We start from the raw sequence: 21,603 nt of genomic DNA, 5'->3' as shown, positions 1-21,603 counted from the left end.
TGATAACCTCAAATATCAACACCGCTACTAACATCATCACCATGATCTATATGATCACCAACACCACATCATCATCATTCATCCCGATCATTCTCATCAATACAGCTACCACCATTACCAAAGCACAAAGCGTTAACCAGTATCTCCCACATCATAAGGCTAACTGCACACAGGTGAATGATTCAAGCAGAGATTCATGGGCAAATTTCACGCTCGCCAATGTGCAATTTCGCCGTGAAAGCAGGGTGCTTTTGTATCAAAACCACCTCGCATCACTTCGGGGAAGAAGCGATCCTCCACCGGAGGATAGCGGACTTTCTCCCACTGTTTTCAACGGGGAAACCTCACATCGAACCGCGGACACTTAGCACATCATGCTAAGTGTAGTGCCCACTACAACGCAAGGAATCCTGAAGTGGTTAGTGGGCTCATGTATCTTGGCCAACATCCAACCAATGCCTTGCATTTATTAGCTATCATTCACATGCAGTGTGGCATTAAGACTCCAGGGGGAGCCCAGGGTGGCAGTACCAATGTGGCTCACTGATGGATATGCAGGGCAACCCGCCGAATTATCATGGCGTCATTAATAGGTTGCTGGTCTGCATGGTGAACTACATATATCAGAATGGTCTGGCACCCTGTATCCACTATGTGTGGGAGTATACACCAAGCAGCCACCCCCCTCATTATCAGGAGGCAGTGTGAGTGGGTGTTTCATCGGTGCCCTCACAGGTGTTATTGGCTCCTCCATTTGGTAGTCAGCTACCTGCATGGTGAGAGGAGGATGCATCTATATGCACTCCTCAGTCAGTAAGTAACGGCCATTTTCTGTGATTGTTTTTACACACCTGATTTTGGATTCAAAAACTCCATCAAAAACAGGATCAAAACCTGCATATAACAGCGGACTCAGGACCAACATCAGTCGCCATCATTGCCTTCATTATCACCATTATCATCAATCACTTTTAGAATTCTCACCACCACCATCATTATCTTCGCCATCACCGCACTCACCATTATCATCACACATTATTTCAGCTCGGCACGGCTGAAAACCACATCACAAAACCGCGGCATTTAGTGTAAAAATGTATACAGCTCTCATCAGCATTTTAGTGCAATGAACATGTGCATAAACTCCAGAGGAACGCCCCGTGTGAACACAGCCCAAGACCTACGAGGTGCCCTTCCGGTGCCAGGCTGCTAGATGTCGTTCACGGCTTACCTGCGGGTCTCATCAGCTCTCCTCCCAGGCCCCTAGGAAAAGACAACACAACATTATCCATGTATAATGCACGATTGGCTACAAGTCCCGTACAGTATGCGACGGTTTGCTCCGATTCCATATAGTGAATGTGGGCCTATTTATGTGGCACTGGGGAAGAGCAATCTGAATGCGGTCAAGTCCTCTTCTGCCAGGCACAAGACTATGCAAGGCACAGGGTGCAGCTGGTGGTAGGATTGTATGGGCATTGGTCTCTGTAGGTGGCAGGGTTATGCCCGTATGCAGCACGACTATGTGTTAGTAAGATGGCATGGTTATTTCCAGCCGTGGCTGGGCAGAGCTTCAGCTTCAAGCCGCAAGGCTATTACATGAGCACTAGTACCCAGGCTCCCACTGATCAAATGTTTTTGACACGTCACTCGGAGATGTCAAAAGTTTTTAAAAAGTGCAGTTCCTCTTTAAATCATTAGTAAGCTGCACAGACCTGCATCCCCATTGGGGTTGTCAACCGCATGGCTGCCGCAATCCAGCCGTGTGACGACGGGACGGCATGGGGTCGTATCCTAATAGCACTAGGATATAAGTTGAGTGTCAGACAACGAGCGCTCCACCCAGACTCACTCATTAAGCAGCAAAAGAGGACAGCAGAGCCTCCCATAGGAGATTAGGGTGGGTAGGTAGGTGGTGGTAAAAGTAGAAAATACAGCCCATTATACACCTGACTGCTGCTGTCTGCACATCATTGGCGCAGGAGTCATCGCCGGTACCCGCCGCAATCATCCTGTCAGCAAACTATGAAGGAGACAAAGACCTGAAGAATGCACTTTACTTCTGAACTGCAGCCAGGGTAACAGTTGAGGCTTAAAGGTGTATTCTGGTAATATAAACTTATTTATTCCCTAACCACAGCAGAGGGGATAACTACTAAAACGGTGGCGGACTGACCAATGGGATCTTCACCAAAAAGAGGATCCCAAATACCCTTGTGAGAATGGCAAAGAATGAAGTAGCAGCCACCACTCCGATCATGTCATTGGTGGCACCAGAGATTGCAAAGCACTTGAGATCTGCCACCTCCAGCACGTCCATGCATGCTGCTGCTCCATTCATTGCCAACCCTACAGAGGGACCCAGGGTCTCATTCTGGCAAGCAGTGGTGGGCTTAGAGACTGGACCCCCACCAATCAGATATTCCGTAGGCTGTGGATACAGGATAACTTTATATTAGCAGAATACCAACACGCTGATGCAAGCTTCGCTTTATAAACCCCCTGCAGCCAGGGAAATGCAGCATTGCATGTGACCATTTAAAGAAACAGTGTCAGCACATATTTAATTTCCCATTAAAACAATTTTGGTGCATCTTATCTTAGAAATCTGCATGGAGTTGTCCCTCCTAGAACTGTACAAACTGACAACTAGGTGTTACTGTTCCCTTTGTCAGAGGGGCGTGACCCTACAGAGTCTGGCACTGGCATGACCAATTGGACAATGTAATACTCTGCAGTGTGTTACCCCCAAATGGTAACACCCAGTTGTCTAATTATTTATAAATTTCTAGAAGGACCAACACAATATATGGATCCAAGACCAGATGCTCCAGAAGTATTATTTTATGAGTATTACATATTTACTAAAACAGACATGTCTAGAGAGCCGACAGGTCCTTTTTAAGTAAATACATGTCCATTTAATACATGAACATGTGGGTCTGCCAGAGGGCGAGTTGTTGATACATATAAAAAAAAGCCATTGAGTAACAGTGAGGGCTCATTCACACGACTGTGGGTGACGCTGCACTTGACCGATCTGTGAGAGCTGGCACAGACCAGGTATGGCAGCGAGTGCGCTCATGTATCTCACACATGCTGTTTTACACAGTGCGACTTTTGTCTTTTTTTAAAAATTCCCTGCTCTGTCTCAGAATGGTGTTGTGTATGTTTCGACGCCCATATGCAATAGATTGTGTATGGACAGCACTGCATGCGCTACCCATACACCAGTATAGGGCTCTCGCTGCGTGATATGCAGTGAAATACAGCATGCTGCAAACTTTTTCATGTGCGTATCTACACTCTGATATTAACTGGTTAAAGGGGTTGTCTCGCGAAACCAAGTGGGGTATACACTTCTGTATGGCCATATTAATGCACTTTGTAATATACATCGTGCATTAAATATGAGCCATACAGAAGTTATTCACTTACCTGCTCCGTTGCTGGCGTCCCCGTCTCCATGGCTCCGTCTAACTTCAGCGTCTAATCGCCCGATTAGACGCGCTTGCGCAGAAGGGTCTTCTGCCTTCGGCTCAGTCTGGCACGAGCGGCGTTCTGGTTCCGCCCCCTTCTACGTATCATCGCGTAGCTCCGCCCCATGACGTGTGCCAATTCCAGCCTCCTGATTGGCTGGAATCGGCACACGTGTCGGGGCGGAGCGACGCAATGACGCGTAGAAGGTGGCGGAGCCAGAACGCCGCTCGCGCCAGACTGAGCCGAAGGCAGAAGACCCTTCTGCGCAAGCGCGTCTAATCGGGCGATTAGACGCTGAAGTTAGACGGAGCCATGGAGACGAGGACGCCAGCAACGGAGCAGGTAAGTGAATAACTTCTGTATGGCTCATAATTAATGCACGATGTACATTACAAAGTGCATTAATATGGCCATACAGAAGTGCTGAACCCCACTTGCTTTCGCGAGACAACCCCTTTAATGAAAGTCCAAGTACTTTCATAAACTCCATTCATCGAGTGTCACACGGCCGTGCAATGCGTGCATGGTATGCGCCAAAATCACGGTCGTATGAAAGAGCCCTAAGGCATATAGATGTGGTTGTTTTGATGGGAACAAACCCTTTAAAAAGACATTCCCCATAATGTGCGTCGACAGCTTATTGATTAGCTGCAGATGCCTAGAATAAAGTAATGCGTCTCTCTGACATGTTTTTTCTGAAACGGCGCCATTCCGTACTAAGCTCTGTGCCAGGAATAGCAACGTTCTCCCTCCGTCTCATAGAAGTGAATGTGGCGGTGGTCACGCATGCGCACTGCCTCCCTATTCACATGGGTTTTTTGGAATGCGCCCCCTTTCAGGATTGCTGGAGGTCCCAGCTGTCAGAACCCCAGCGATCAGATTTTAGTGGGAAACCCTTTACGGATTTACATTTACTGAGAATCTATATTTTAGTAACCAACGTGTAGATTTTTACGCCCCCGTTCCACGCCTGGTGTAGCTGCTGCAGGAAGCAACGGGCATGTTCACAGAAGCCAGGGGAAGGTCTGCAATTTCATCCTCACTCACAGATATGATATGTGGAAGGGTAGATGAAACATAAGCTTTTTAAAACTTTTTTTTTTAACTTTAAATAGTCACTGTTATCCATTGGATAACAGTGATTATGTCACCAGGTACTGCATTCAGGGATCCCCGGTGATATCTCTATGCTCCTGGCTACACATGGTAGCCAGAAGCAGAGGGATTTTAAGTTTCCTGGGGAGCGAGACCCTCTATGCGCACGCCTGATGTATGACATCGAGCGCGCATGAGCAGAAGGGAACGTCAGGTCCTGGAAGACCGGGACATTGCGGAGGACAGGGGTGAGTATTTTCACTTCCTGTCATGGATCTGATCTATGAGGGGAAGTGCTACATGAACTTTATTTTACTTTTTTAAACTGTTCTGCGATCGCCGCTATTGGATAGCGAGCCGGGGGCCGGTCTCCGTGGTCCCCGGTGAGATCTCCTGGTTATGGCCATCTTCAGTAGCCGGGAACCAGGCGATTTCAAATGTCCCGCACAGATTTTCTCTTCTGCGCATGCATGGCTATTTTTCCTTTGGCACGCATGGGCAGAAGACACTGGAGGGTCCATTCTGGACCAGATCATCGCAGGACATCATGGAGGAGGGAGGTGAGTAGTTTCAGCACCCACCATGAGTGCGAGCAGTGAGAGGAGCTGAAAGTCTAACTTTTTATTTACTTTAATATGATTGGCGCTATCCAGTAAATAGCACCAATCGCATAACCGGGGGGAGCTCCCCGTGGCCCCCCATCACAGCTCCATGGTGTCGGCTACCTCCAGGAACCGAAAGTATGTAGCCGTCATGTCCATAGCTCACGTGGCTTTAATCTTTATAGGATGCATGTTTTTACGCCCTCTAGGTTCAAAGCCCACTTAACTAGGATGTAAAAACAATATGGGGCCGTCACTAAGGGGTTAACATGGATTGAGATTTTAAAGAAAATCTGCATTGCCCATAGCAACCAATCACAGCGCAGCTTTAATTTTACCTCAGCAGTATAAGAAATGAAAGCTGAGCAAAAACCGCCGTGTAAAGAAGTGCGCCGATAGCAGATCGCAGTTACATTCATTTCACCGGTTCAACTTTTTACGTTTTAATATACAGCAAAACACAGATTAGATAAAAAATACAAATGCCACGCGGACGAAGTAACAAGCTAGTAGTTTATATATGTGGATGGTGAGGACATAACTTCCGGGGGTATAGTCACAGGGGGTGGACAAAAATATGGAAACCCCTGACAATAGAACCTTGTTGCTCCGGCAGCATCTGTGCCATGTTACCAGCACTTACAATCAGTCTCTACATGTCTTATTGATACAGTTACAATGCACTGATAGTATTGTGAAATAGGATTTATGATCCCATGTAACTAAAGGCATGCATTCCGTATGGTATTTCCATATTTTTGTCCATCCCCTGTATTTCATTGCATACCACCCAACCTGCTGGTTGGTATCTCAGCAGCATCCAGCATCCCCATATCCACCCATTGCTGGGCCTTAACTTCAAATCATTCGCGTTCTGAAGCCGAAATAAGTTTAGTATAAAGAGATGGAGATGATCGTGATAAGATGATCTCACCTGTCTGACTACACCTGGACAGCCAGGTTATCAGAGTCTATGGCAGACTTCACCTAACCTACTGCACCCCCAGAGCCCCTCTCCGCTGCCATCCCTTCACCCAGGAGACGTAGCCCAGTGGCGCAGCAGTAGTGACCGCTGATATAGGAGGGGTATTCTCACCTGTATAATTGACGCTTTTGGAGCTGAAAAAGAAGGAAACAAGAACATCACTGGTGAAACGCTTTACCTGATGGGGTCATTACTGTCTACAGGGAATCAGCTAGAATGCCTCACATATTTACTGTAATAGCAAGAAAACCCGGCACAGTGGTGACCATCGTGGCCATCGCTTCCCAGAGAGGTCCAAGGACAGACTCTGGTAGCAGGGTGAAATCTCTTCTTTGCGTCGTAGAGGCGTCCACTACACACACTCAAGGCCAATGGTGGAAGCCATTTTAGGGCCTCAGGTGACAAGACCGTTCATCTAATCAGCACAACTCTCATCATTTACAGATCTGCCTGAGATGGAACTGCATGCCGAGTTTTGCAGCAAAACAACAACTTCTCCTGGGTGCTCGATATGTTTTTTTACAAAGTGTGTAGTATGCAGTAAACTCATAAGCTCCCTCTAGTGGTGGCAGCAGGTAGTCAGGATGCTGTGTTACACCTATGGTTATGCAGGGGATTTGTAGTTCCAGGATATCCATACATGATATACAATACATAATTTACTCACCATTTGATGTATGGCTATTAAATCGGATATTGCGTTGCTGTCCAGGTAATCAGAGACAGACCTACAGTGATAATGAGGGGTTGTGTCATTAGTCACCAAACTGTAGAATCAATTAGCGATAGACACATTGGTAAATCAATAAATATATGTAAAAGGCAGAGCAGAATTGTGTTTTCTTGCTTGTTCAGCTTCTGCACAGAGCTTGTTCTGGGAAGTGTCATTGTTACGCCAGTCATTGCACAGTCATCTAATGGAGGATAAGCCAACTGTCCCCTTGCATTATAGCACCTAGAGTGAGCTGTTAGGGGGCTAACAACTTGCTGACTGTTTGCATTCCAACCGCAAGAATAGTAATGCAGCTCAGGAGTATACAGTAAAACAGCATGTAACTCTGGATCATACAGGATAAATAACATATGTATACATTGATTCCACCAGCAGAACTGCGAGTGCAACTCTAAAACTGCAGCTTCAACCACAAGAGGGAGCTGACGATCTGTGTGTCAGATGTGGTCTTGCGCGCGCCTCGGCTTGTGGATGAAACAACCTACAAAGCTTCCTGAGGTAGCACATAAGTGTCTATTCCACGACAAAAACCTATACGCCAAAAACAACGCAACCCAGGAAATACAAATAAAAAGTCTTTATAATCAGTATATCACCATGACATCATATGTACAGCAATATAACACACACTAGAATTAAGGGGCAGCACGTCCCTAAAACGTATGCAGAAGCGATAACGGCACTCCTAGTAGCAGATGACACAGATTCTTCAATACTTAACCCTTGCTGTGTCCAAGGCCTTGTTCACAAGTTCTTTTCACCCGTCTGATCCACATTTGATTTTTCCTAAGCTGGGTTCATCTGAGAACCTAAGTACACACGAGGGTGTGCAGGTGAATTGGGGAGGTAAAGGGTCTAGAAGCTGGTCTCCATCTATGGGTCCTGGGTCGCTGAGTATGAAGAAGCTAGGAAAGCACTATGTGGAAACTACAGGAGATGCTGAGAGAGACAATGGCTATTACGGCTCATGTTGCCTCAAAACCCAGAAGATCTGAACGGTCAGCAACTATTAAAAAATGTAACATGTAATAAGGATTTGGAGCTTTTACAAGATGGCATCCAGGCCCTGGGCAATAAGTTGGAAGATTCTGAAAATAAAGAAACGTGCGCATCACCTCTGCAACGGTTGCACATTTAAAAGCAGGCCTCCTTTTTGAGTAGGCTGTAGGTCATCTGAACTATTTGGGCATTTGTCTAACCAGTAACCTGGGAACCATGGCCTATGTTAATTACCCCGCTATGCTATGATGTAATATATGTCAGAGCAAAATATTTCTCCATTTATCATGTCATTTGTGGGTTGGTCAACAGGGCTGACGATTAGGCTCCATCTGTGATCCCCAGTGTCGTTGTTCATTCCTTGATGGGTGCTGGGAGAGCTCAATGCCGGAGGCAGCAGTTCTAGGTCCGGAGCCTCTGAAGTCATTGTCTACTGGTTCAGCCACATAGAGGTTACGTGGAAGGAAAATGTAATGGACGGTAGGTACAACCCTTTTTGTGTTGAGCCCATTAAGACGAGGGGGTTGATCCGATTCTTCTTTATTAACACACTGCACAAATAACACATTAGGGGGACGCAGCCCCTTCCTCAGAAATGACTGGGTGAAGTACAGTAGTTTTGCTGAATTTGCTGAATCTGCATCCCAGGAAAAGCAGAAATGTCTGTGCCCCCCAAAAAGCGTTATTTGTGATGGCTGTTATTTCTTCTCTATTGATTAAATTAATTAATTGAGTCAACCCTCTCATCCTAATGTGTTTTCCACTATAAAGTTGGCTTTACATGGGCATCAAAATTTCAGGGTCATATGCATGAGCGATGTTTACCTGCATGGCACAGTGATGCCTCGCATCACAGCCCATTGTCTTCAATGGGAGAAACTCTGCGATCCCACATGTCATCATTTGCAACTTTTTTGCTACAGTTTACAACAAAATCTGGAGTTAACTGCTTAACAGATGTGCCCCTTTGTGTTTTAACTATGTATAAAAGAATGTAGGACAGGATAAACCCTCCCTGCTCTGAGGACTTGCAATTCCCCTATTCATGGCAGAGACATGTGGCTGCCTGTGAAGCATGACTTGTAGTGTGCCCTATGGGTCCCAGTCAGAGCGCCCCCTGATGACAAGGCTCATATTATGAAACACCTTTGTTCCATTTCACACTGGACACATTTTCTTACCTGTTATTCTGCACGGCCAGTTTATACAGCGCATGGGTGACTTCTGCGCAGGCCAAGATGGCGCCATGACGGGTGTGCAGATCTGTGCCGGTGGCCAAAGGGAGGAGTCTTGGGAAAACTGTAAATGACATTTGATTTTCTAATTTTAACTTCAGGCACCAACTCACTTTTCAATTGCAGCACGGATCACCTTATCTGGAGGAAGGTTTTACTCCTTAGTTTGTGGTTTGCTTCATCGTTTAAACTCCAAGTGATTCTGAAGTCGCTCTTTTCATGATGTGCAGCAGTTTGGTGGCAGAATTAGTCTGATTAGTCTTGTGTTGGATTTAGAGAAACATGCTACATTTACAGAAAATTTGGGAAAAGTTCCAGTTTACAAAAAACTTTCACTTTTCTGCTTCTAAGAAAATTAACGGGGTTGTCTGGGAGTTGTTATATATTCAGTAAGCCACGATTTGTTTTCTATCTACTAAGCTGTGCTAAAGCTTGTTTTTGGGGGAAGATCTCATACCTTTATTGATACCATTTTAGGGTACATGTACATTTTTAATTGCTTTTTAGAACATTTTTTTAGGAGGAAGGATGAATAAAAACAGCAATTCTGGCATTTTATTTTTAAATGGCATTTACCATGCAGGAAAAAAAGCTAATGTAATGGTACAAGTCATTACCAATGCAGCAATAGCAATTATGTAGTTTGTTTCCCCCATAAACAAATCATATTTCATTGGTAACATTTTTGTATATTTTTTACTTTAAAAGTTTCTTATATTTTTACTTACAAAGATTTTTAATATTTAGAAACATTTAATAACTAATTTTCCTGTTACTTTACATGTATTAGTTCCACTATGGTATTTGAAGACACGATCATTTGATCTCTTACATAATACACTGCATTGCTTATGTAGTGCAGTGGATTATAACGAACAGTCATTTTAGCCAGTGATAGTTAGCCTATTAGACCTTTCCTCTGTGCCTGCTAGGCTTCTGTACATGGCAGGTGTGGAAGCCATTGATAGGCTCAGGTTGCTATAGAAATGACTGGCCCCTCATGATGGCACTGTAAGGTGGGACACCGAGACCCTCACCCCCATCCATTCTGTAAACTACTTAGATGAATGGGCCATTGCTGACTGCAATATCTAGGGAGTTAAATGGCCAGGATCTGAGTTGTTACTAATGCTGGCCGCTGCAGGAGCCTGGTTGTATACTACAGCTTCGGATGGTGCGGGCTCAGCTCCTGAGCTCAAGCCATCATTTCACCTGAAAGCCCTCCACCCATGAAGTAAATCCCTGAGCTGGTGTCTGATAATCTTGTTGCTCTAATGACTCATTGCCCAACCGCCAAAGTAATTTAATAGTGAAACAGCGTCTCTACACATCTATTCTGTCTCAAAAATTACTTGGCTCTCATGTCCATGGGAGGCCGCAGTGGAATCTGACCCTGCCCGTGGCCAAGGACCGTGCGTACCTGTCCGGGTCTTCATGCGGACATGTGCAGAAGGGTTTTTTTCTCACGCGGAATCCCCGGCCCATCTGCAATGTCAATTACCGACCGGCCACGGATGGGACGGCTTCCATTGACTTAATGGAAGCCGTCCGTGCGGGAACCGCACTGCAGACGCCCATGTTTCTCTATGGGCGGCTTGAACTGCAAATTGTCTGTGCGGGTGCCCCGTGTAGATTCCACAATTCAAGTCTACCCGTGGACACTGGGCGGTAGAATTGGCAATGACATAAGGGCAGAGAAGAGGCAAAGAGACCGGGCAGGACATAGACAGATACAGTTACCTATCATACCATGAGTGCTGGACCTCACCACTATAAATAAGGACTTGAAGGCAAAGACATGGAAAACAAGAAAATGATGGCAGCAACAGAAATGTAAACAATATGGGGTCAAAGTACAAACTTACCAGACTTAGTCATGTATTCAGAGGCGACCGGCGTGAGGTTGTGCAAAGCTTTGGTGGACAGTTCCCGAATCACACTGAAAGACACCAAGAATTCTGATCAAATTCCACCATCTGCATGGATCAAAAGGGTTCTCTCCACTCTCTAGTCCACACCCTAGTTACAATGGTTTCTGGGAAGGTGGAGCGACAACTGATACAGTCATTACTACAGCTTCTAACACCCAACTTTCCGGGACCCCTGACTTTTTGATCTGCAGTGTTACACTCCATGTTGCATTCTAGGCAGATTAGCCATTCAGAAGCCGGTCAGAGACGGGTGACAACCTCTGTTGAGTTGTTACTGCAGCCCAATTGGTTGTCACCCAGCTTTCCCAGAAATAGCTTCATGGTATTAATAACCTTAAAGAGAAAAGAGAAATCAAGGAGCAATGTGGATTTTATTGCAGTTTCTGTTGAGCATGGACACAATGCCTCTTTTAAGCCGGATCTAGAAGATTACAGAAGTTGTTTCGGCTAAGAGAGTGCGAGGAAGACAATAGACACTGAGGGAATTAGAGGGAAGCTGCAAATCAAGTGAGGGGATCGGACGGGCGGATGGATGGACGGACGGAAGGACTGGACTCGCAGTGCAGGAAATGTTATCGCCCCAGTCCAAAAAAAATTAGCAAAGTCAAGTGTCAATTATTAATTGGCACAAACTTCCTGATGTCAGCAGGGTGGGATGAGGAGCCGATCGTCACACAGCGGGATCCCAGTCGAGACTGCCTCAAACAATACACTACAGACAATGCAGTGATGAAGGGTGGGGCGATAGGCTATAGTGATAGGATACATGGTATTGTGATATACAGTATAATGGTGCATTATATCGTTATCTCCTATAAATTCTGGGAATGATTAACCCTTTCCAATCCAATTTGTATCCTGGTTTTCCTACGGCACTTACTCTTTTTTTGCTGTTCTACAACAGCGCTTTATGCTGGCTAAAGCCAGTACTGCACGAGGTGACACGTTGGATAGGCTCCGACAGCAGAGAAGCTGGCAACATACAATAAGAGAACCCCGACGGACGTCTTCCAACATCAGAGCTGTACAGACTTAAATCATAATGTATTTAGACGTCAGACAGTGGATTTGAAAGGGTTAAGGTATGGTGGTGTAGGATATGTTGTAACAAAGTATAGTGATATAGGATAGTGGTGAGAGGAAAGGGATAAAGGGTATAATGATAGAGAGTACAATGGAGAAGGGTATGGTCATGTAGGGTATAATGGTGGTTAGCCAGTGTATCCATTGTAACCAGATTGTTACATATGACTCAAAACGTCAGTCCGTTTTATTAATGAAATACGTTTATATAGAGAATCCCTTTAAGTGACATCTCGCAGTATGAAGTATTATAATTATAGACCCCCCCCCCCCCAGCTTCCCATTATATAATGGCAGCGGTTTGTGTAACCTCATATGGCCTCCAGCACGTTTGCCTTTCCTTTGCATGCAGATATTGTGTGTAGTGTGAAGAATGTTGCTGGTGGCAGTGATATTTTTCAGCTGCGATCTGCTATGTTTTCTGTTCCACCTGTTTGTCTGGTTTTAGTCTATGCACAGGTGACTGGATTAGGGACATTTTGCAGTGCCCAGAGGAGGGCTGCAGGTCCTATTCGTAGCGTGATCATGGGTTCACGTTTCAAGTGAAATCTTCCGTGTAATTTTAAAATAGGGTGATGAGAAAATGGAACGGGCTCAGGGTATACTGACAGCTGGGCTACCTGCACTGATACACTGTAACAAACTATCAGCACAGGAGAGAGAAATGTGAAAGAGCTGATCCAGTGTCCTTGCAAGCAGTACTGCATGACCCGCTGCAGATGCAACAACTCAATAAATCCGGTTGACTGATTTCAAGGCAATGCGAATCGTATGTATGAAAGCTGAGGGCGATGGAACAATCCCTCTGCAGCGCCACCTATTGGATGGCAGCATTCCTTCAGATCAATGTACCACCTTTTAACAAGTCTGTAAAACAATGATTGGGATTCCCAATCATTGTTTTACAAACTTGTTAAAAAGTCATACATTGATTTGAAGGAATGCTGCCATCCAATAGTTGGCGCTGCAGAGGGATTGTTCTATCTTCCTTATTTGCATAAATTACCCAGAGGAGCCTGCATGGCCGTATAAGTCTCCTCACACACCTCTCAGGTGTCTTCCCAAACCCCTTCTGAATGCTCTCCTTGGTGGGAGATCCCCCGTCCCACTATCCACCTAGGCGATTCCACAAACTTTTTGGGTGCTCTCCTTAAGGAGAGACGCCACCCCTCTTAAACCTGAGGAGAGCTACCGTAGCTGCAGCTGCTAGTTTTTAGGGCTGTGGTCTCCATCAGCTGCCCTCAGTGCCATTGACATTGTGGCATCAGTAGCCAAGGAGGCAAGCAGAAAACGCTCTAGCCAAACTTCCAATAGTCCAGAATTTCTAATAATACAGAACCTGCATCCAATGATCCGGAACATGCTGGATCATTTAACTTTATCAACTTAAACTTGTCTGAAGGCAAAAACTTTCAGCACCCAACAAATCACTGTTTTGTTTGGGAGGACAAAAACAGGAGGTAAGGACCTGCGCCAGCTTATTGGGGAGTGACAGTCATAGCTATGGAGTGGCCTGCCAGGCTGTTGCCATAAACAGTGCCCCTGCAGGTGTAGCGGGTGGACGTGATCCAGCCAGTCCCGTCTACGCAGAATTCGGAGAGTTACAGTAAACAGTCCATGTGTGCAAACAACACAAGACCCAGGGCTGAGAGCAGCCAGAGGGAAGGGATCTCACAGCCGCCGGATCACACTGGCACACGAGGGGAACGTATGGATACCTGAGGATCCGAGGAGGACGCTGCTGCTACAAGTTTACATAATAAACATTACAACTTGTCTACACAAGCAGTTGTGTTGGAGAGGTTGTCTGCCTTCAGAAAAGCTGAAGTCGATAAAGTGAAAATGACCCGGCGTGTTCCGGATCACTGAGGTGCGGCATTATTGGAAGTTCTGTACTATTGGAAGTTTGGCTAAGTCTATACTGCCTCCTGTCAATGGCACGGAGGGCAGCTGATAGAGGCCGCCGACCCAAAAGCCAAGCATGTGGCAGAGTATTGGGTCATTCTTGCTAGTCCGCCATGGGGCTACTTTTGCCACATGTTGCACTTGTAGACTTCTGGACTAACGGATGCCAGATTAATAAGTGATAGCATACAACACAGAAGACTCACATGTCCCAGTGATTAATCTTCATCTCCACCAGATGATCGATCATGGACGTCGTGTATTCTGGGAACCCGGCGACAAATACGCTGAAAGTGATAATAGGCGTTTACACAGACAATTTCATACAGATGAAAGGCTTCCCCGGTCTCAGCACATTCTACTACATACTGCTTTCCACGATATATACAAATTCCTTTAGACTGGCATCTGATAGACCAGAATTATTGGGAATATAATCTTGAGTTTCACAAGATGTGTAAAGCCCAAAATAAATTACTGCTAGCATTCTTCTTAAGGCTAACTTTACGCGCCCCGATATCGCCCTCGCCATCCATGTGAAATCTCCGTGGATACGAGGCGTTTTCATGTGGAAACAGCCTTGCATCACTTTGGGGATGCAGGGATCCTCCAGTGCGGCTGTCACAGCCGCGGCAAAGGATCGCAGAGTTCTCCTATTGCTTTCAATGGGGCCGACGCTGTTGCCGCCGGACCTATTGAAAGCATTGGGGCTGCAATGCGAGATCTCACAGCTAGATGGAACATGCTGCGATTTGATTCACGCGTTGCTACGCAGGGAAAAAAAAGTACATGACCTCATCGAAAGAATGGGGTTCATACTTGTGCGTCTCGCAACGCACAAATCTTGTGCAATTTTCTCGCCCGTGTGAAGGCTCCTTAAGAGCTTATCTACACGAGCGTATATTGGCCGGTGTTTTCACGGCCGGCCGATATACGCTTCCATCTAAGCAGTCCCCCCTTCCCTCACGGCTCTCTGCCTCTCTCCTCCACTCCAGCGTTTGCAATGGGAGGGGTGTGGGGCAGAGCTAAGCTCCACTCTGTCCCACCCACTCCCATTGCTGGCTATGGACCAGGGGCTGGAGCTTAGCTCCACCCCTGCCCCACCCACTCCCATTGATGGCTATGGACAAGGGGCGGGGAGGGGAAGCTTAGCCCCGCCCCACCCACTCACCAATGCAAACCGCTCGGAGTGGAGGAGAGAGGCAGAAAGGCGGTGAGGGAAGGGGAGGGGGCTGCTCAGATGGAAGCGTATATCGGCCGGGATAACGCTGGCCGACTAACGCTCGTGTAAATTAGCCCTAAGGCTAACAGCCAGGACTATTTGGTAATCCGAAATCTACCAGGCCCTGTAAATGCTGGATTAGAGGAGCGGTACAGATGTCAGATTTTCTATGATTATCTACTAATCTCGACCTGCCACTAATACTAGATCAATCTCATTTTACTGCATGCTGCCAAATATTTTTTCATGACGGTCTGATAATCTGGAATATTTCAGAATCTGGAATCCAATGCCAAATTGAAGGAACTATATTGTAAACTTTGGTTACTGTCTTAACTTTAGTCCTATGCAAACCTTCGGATATATTGTCACATCATCATAAATTATGCCAAAAGACAAACTCAGCTCTGCTATACCTATAAATAAAGTAGAAAATAGTTTGTGGAGGAATATGACAAGTTTGAAGGGGACGGCCTCATTTAGACAACCCTTTCCTACATGCCTTATGGAAGAACGCTGCACTGGTCTGTCTATGGGACCAACTCAATCATCCCCAATAACACATCTGTCGCTAAGGGAAGTGATCATTTATGCAGCGGCTCCCCCCAACTCTATGACAGCTGGTCCCAAACAGCTCACAATCCCCGGACCCCCATCAGCTATTCTGGGGACACCACAGATTATCTTATTCCGGTCTATTATGGGGATCTCCACAGTACCTGATATTCAGGAAACAATTCGCCCGGTTACCAACTGCAAAATAGTCTGCGGTAGTCAAGATGTCGATTCCATGTGGAAAAGTACCCTGTGGAGGGGAAGCAGAACAACGGGAAATAACTTACCAGGGCTGGCCAGTGGGCAGGCAGCTGCATGCAATATAGAAGGCAAACACCCAGCTTTCCACAGACTCTGAACGGCATCTCTTTATCTCATGGTTTCCAGTATCTTATTTCTTTAGGGATCTAGTGCTGATGCATTAATAATAGTCATGAAACAGGAGGCTCAGGAAGAGCAGAGCTGCTGGCGGCGTGCTGCAGGGGAAGGTATAGCTCAAAACGAATTGGGATAGGGGCTGTTTTCAAGACAATGCTGACTGTTGGGAAAGCTGGGTGCAGTGTGGAGGGGATAGGAAGCTGCCCGGCACGCTAGGAGTTAATAGGAATGCTTCTGAAAGTCACTGTACCTGTCTCCCCACATTCTCCTGGAAGGCTGCCTGCAGAACAGAGGACAAACAAAGGAAAATGAGACAGCAAACAGGCCGCAGCAACCCACCGCGCCGTGTCCCGGGAGAAACGAGCCCGCAGGGGACGCGGTCACACAGAATGCTGGCCGAAGGAGCCGATCACAAGTCATGGCCAACGCAGAACGTGGAGGGCCTGGCTAGATCACTGGCTCATCCGCACAGGTGTATGCCATTTGGGGGCATGCCAAGCACACCATTTTCACTGCGTGCGTGCGTATTTAGTATTAGCGCTTTTTTTAAATGCACGTGTTGCATCTATATTCACTGTGTTTTTCACAGGCAAGCAAGAAAAAAAACCTAAGAAGCCCCAATAGAGGTCACCTGGCAACATGCCTAAAATGGCATAAAAACTTGAATGAGCAATTTTGGTCCGTGGTACAGACCACAATAGGTCCTGCTGCGAATATTTCATGCCACTGGACGGTGTGTAAGAAGAAATCCTCATCGGAATACCCCAATGGCGTAAATGCTGCGTCTGTTACGAAAATATGGACGTAAGATAGACAGAAAATACGCAAGTGTGAATGTGCCCTTATGTAAGAGTGCGCTGTCGTATTACTGTACAGCTCAATGGGGAAACCGTTACAAAGATAAATGTGCCAGAATTAGGACTAAATAGGACTAAAAAACTGCCGAACACGACTTACGTCACATCTCTTAGGTGTTTTAGACACTTTGGGGCAGTTTTACTAATCCTGTCTAATAGTAAGGCAGTGGAACCAGACCACGAAGGGTTAAAATGCACCAGATTTATCAGAGGTTCATGTTAAATGATAAACCTGATAAATGATAAACCTTTTTTCATCTTTACACTACCTATTAGTTGGCTTAGTTTGAGTCAAGTTTTTTGTGCACATTGTTACACTTAAGCCACGCCCCTTTCCAACCTAAACAATGCGAGTGAGGCACAGGAGTATTCGTTCTGGAGCATCCGCTGCATCAACGTCTCTCAAACAGGCGCCATATTGTGGGAGATTGACTATTTAAAATGCAAAAGTTTTCTGGTGCATACTGGAGGGATCTAAAAAGGGGGATGACTTCGCAGAAAGGGGGCATGAGCAAAAACCGGTGTGCAGTAAGCCAACTAATAGGTGGTATAAAGTCGTCAGATTTATCACCCAGCAGAGTCTCGGTGATAAATCTGGCACATTCTAGACTGTAAAGTCAAAGTTCACACTATTAGAAAGGACTAGTAATTATTAGGAAATTATAGTACCAGTGTTTCTACCACACAGCTCTGCTACATGCACGTCACACACACAGCTCTGATATATGAAGAATAACAGTGCTGCATGTAACAGGGATCACCAGCAACACAGCACTCGGGATGAAGGATCTGTGATGACGTTACCACCCTGCTCTGCTCTATATCACATGACTGACGTCATTACAGGTCCTTCACCCTGAGTGAGTTATATGCTCCGCCCCTGATTGCATGATGGTGACGTCATCACATGTCCTTCATCCTGAGTTACATGCTCCGCCCCTAATCACGTGACAGTCACGTCATCACAGGTCTTTCATCCCTGTGCAGATTACGGGCAGACTACATCCCCTACAAACTCTCTGTGGACTAAGTTACTATGGAATACTAATGAATACCTAGCCAGACAGCAGCCATGTGTTTACAGGACCCGTGATGATGTGATCAGGGGCGGAGCATGTAACTCATTCACGGAAGGATAGCTGGTCATTAGTATTTTGATTAATAACTCTACTCCAACGTATTTCTATGGATGATATTAGACAGCCTCCTCGGATGTTGCAGGTCAGCCTCCGCCTGCAGTGGCGGACTATTTTAGAGGCTAAAATTTGTACAGACCCTATAATCATCACAGCTGAGGGATTGCTACAATGTACCAGTTTAGACAATCTTTTGTGAGCAAAGGACAGCATCAGTACAAATCTATTTATGCTGGATTTCAGGGGGAGAAGATTTACCTACACTGATACACTCTAACGAACCCTCAGCTGTGAAAAACACGAGGTCTGTAGAGGTTTTCAGTAATCTATATGTAAACAACAATGTTGCTATTCACTGACAGAAAGCAAAGATCTTGATGAGGACTTGAAAATGATGAGGACTTGAAACAAACAAAAAAAAAAGTTTAGCCCTGGCCTGGGCAAAACACCATAATGACCAATAGAAGAGAATTAGAAAAACATAGCTCCTTTCATCCAGAACACCGCCACATCTGTCCACAGGTTGTGTGTGGTATTACCATTGAGATCCATTTACTTCAAAAGACCTGTGATGCAATCTGTGAACAGGTGTGGCGCTATTTGTGCTCTAGCAATCCTAGACAACGCACACAAAGGCGCAGCCCTGCTGTGGACAGCCAGCACAAAGCTAGGTTTAGATCCAGGGGCTGCTTTAAGAGACTACTATACAGGATTTTTTCATTTAGGAGGTGCTATAGAGAAAAATGCTAATCTTACTTTTAAAAGACTATCGGCACATTTGGGAACATTCTTAGCTTGACTTTGATTTGGTCATAAATCAGCTTAGATTGTTTGGTACAGGAAAGAGTGGCTGAAAACTGAGCCGTCAGACCAGCAAACACTGACAGATCTGCTGGTGAAGGGCATTCTGCAGCTTGCTGACGCTGCGATACATAAAGACTGCAGAAGTCAAATAGCGTAAAAATGTTTTAATGAAACCTATCGCAAAACTGACTTTCAGCCAGAAATACAAGTATTCAGGGTAAAAATAAAAGATGCCTCCAAAAAGGGGATCATAGCAAAGAGGTATTCCAACGACAGGACATTTTTTCTTAACCAGTTTTCATCCATCCACTGGATGAGCGAAAACAGATACAACAGAGGGAGTCCAACCGCTGAGACCCCCACCAATCCAGAGAAAGGGGGATCCGTGTTCCATCATTTCACAGTTCAAGATACATTGTGCCATTTCTGTAATGTAGTGGTTAATAACTCATAATAAAGTCCTCACAGGTAAATGTTCTGGACTTCGTTTACCTACAGCATAAAACTACAAAGCGAGACTGGTCACTTCAATGGTAGCCAAACTGATGAATTGTAACAAGCTTTGCCAAATGCATTAAATTAGGTTTTTTTGGGACTAGACTATTGACTACCTGTCTTTTTACTCCTATTACCTAACTGATAGGTCATCAATAGTTGATTGGCCATGCATACTGCTCGGGATACCCGCCAATCAGCTGATTAAAGTGACAGCTGCGCTCGGGTGAGAGCCACGGCCTCTTCCATCTGCACCAGGCACAGCGCCGTACTTTGGATAGCAGCTCAGTCCCATTCACTTGAATGTCACTCAGCTGCTCTCAGCCTATGTGACTATTGCCAAATCTTGTCTGTAGGACATATAGTCAGCATCCAGACATGTATCTGCAGCAAGTACTGAGGAAGAGGTTTATTAATCTCGAAACACGTATACATTGTGATCTTAGTAACTAAATAGATAGGTTGGGCAATAACAACCTCATGTGATTATATTACGCCTGATTGGGTATAATGGTATTTGGGGTGAGCTGCGCCTTCTATACATAGAAGCTCCCTCCCTGTGTCCCTAAAATAAGTCTTTAGTTTACGATCCTTTAAAAAGAGGAGATATTTTCCAATTTCAGATTTCCATTCTGTACTGGGGTTGCTCCACCACTTTTGTCTACTACTCCATAATGTGACGTTACATGCCTGTGATGAGGCAACGGCGCTCACGTTACTGCCGCAGCCTCTTCAGACAGCTGATCGGTGGGCATCCCAAGCAGCGGGCACTCACTGATAAGTTTAGTCCTGGATGGGTGTCTGAATGAAGCTAACTGCAGTATTCAGAGGGTTATAGTGGTCTAATGCTGCCAGAGTCAGACTGTGTAGCAATATTACCCTTTATTAAGGGTCGTTAATTTTATTATACATATTTAGGAGAAACAGCACAATAAAGAAAAGATGGTCCAGAATTGCTATTTAGTAACATAGTATATAAAAGGCAATATATATATATATATGTCCCTTCAAATCAGCCTATTACCCCCCACCCACCCCCCAATGTTGATCCAGATGAAGACAAAAACCCCAATGAGGTAGAGGCCAATTTAAGGGGAAAAAAATCCCTCCCGACTCCAATCTGTCAACCAGAATAATCCCCGGATCACCGACCCTTCAATCAGTGATATAACATGTAATATTGTATCGCCCAAGAAAGGCGTCCAGGACCCTCTTACACTCCGTTATTGAATTTGCCATCACCACGTCCTCCGGCAAAGAGTTCCATAGTCTCACTGCATTTCATGAAGTAAACAAGTATTTATTAAAACAGACGAAGCAGAAGAGGTGACAGCTCATCTTTAAATCCCATAGAACATGATGTCAAACATGGCATCCGATGATGTCACTGCAGAAAAGTTAGTGGGGTCCAGAAGCAGGAATCTGAACCTAAATCCAGTAGAGTATCTATAGAGTTTATAAAGTATCTACATTGGAATTCCAACCAAACATCTGCAAAACTTCAAGTACCTGCTCACAGCAAGCTAAACACCGCCTGATACATTTTATCTGCACCGCTACATTGTAACAGAACTATCAGGAGACTTGTGCTGCGGATGATCCCAGTGCTACACATGGAGCCCCCGTAGTCTATCCTCTCTCATGTAAAGTTGCAGAGTCCGCAGGAACGCCGAGCTTCAAATGGACTAGCTTCTATATGTACAATGTAGTACAAAGGCTCCCAGCAATGTGCAGAAGACAGCGGAGTAACAGCAGAGCTTCTGATACTAGCCCTGAGCTGTGGTTATCATACAAAGTCGTCAGAAGGTGTTGTAAGCGCATCGATATAACCCTGCAGCCGTACATGGACAAGTATTACTAGATGTAGGGCACTACACCCACAGGGGTGACCCCATTCATCAGAACCCAAAGAGATACAATTCTGGTTTTATATAAACAAAGTGTATTTGTATCATTAGTACTGCTACAACATACTCCTTGTTTCACATCCACCCAGTTTACAGGACCTCTGCTTGCTTTGACGTAGCTGCAAACAGCTCTGATAAACAGGTAAGCAGCCCTGCACCTGTGTGAGCATCACTTTCAGGGTGAATGCCCACGGGAATTCT

General features: G+C 45.5%; 1 protein-coding gene across 2 annotated transcripts in view; it reads right to left on the bottom strand.

Moving 5' to 3' along the window:
• Window positions 1-21,603, bottom strand: part of TBCD (tubulin folding cofactor D) — a 172,793-nt gene that overhangs the window by 38,960 nt on the left and 112,230 nt on the right. For both annotated transcript variants that reach the window (XM_066586653.1, XM_066586652.1), the window contains exons 17-24: window positions 16,454-16,483; window positions 15,990-16,075; window positions 14,255-14,335; window positions 10,995-11,068; window positions 9,076-9,193; window positions 6,830-6,890; window positions 6,274-6,296; window positions 1,232-1,263 (exon numbers count right to left, since the gene is read on the bottom strand). In XM_066586653.1, coding sequence (XP_066442750.1) covers window positions 1,232-1,263; window positions 6,274-6,296; window positions 6,830-6,890; window positions 9,076-9,193; window positions 10,995-11,068; window positions 14,255-14,335; window positions 15,990-16,075; window positions 16,454-16,483 — 505 coding nt within the window. The remainder of the gene's footprint in view (window positions 1-1,231; window positions 1,264-6,273; window positions 6,297-6,829; window positions 6,891-9,075; window positions 9,194-10,994; window positions 11,069-14,254; window positions 14,336-15,989; window positions 16,076-16,453; window positions 16,484-21,603) is intronic.

Source organism: Eleutherodactylus coqui, chromosome 13, assembly GCF_035609145.1.
Source record: "Eleutherodactylus coqui strain aEleCoq1 chromosome 13, aEleCoq1.hap1, whole genome shotgun sequence".
In the NCBI taxonomy this organism is placed as follows: Eukaryota; Metazoa; Chordata; class Amphibia; order Anura; family Eleutherodactylidae; genus Eleutherodactylus; species Eleutherodactylus coqui.
Note: the sequence above shows the minus strand (reverse complement) of the source record. Positions and strands in the feature narration are given on the sequence as shown.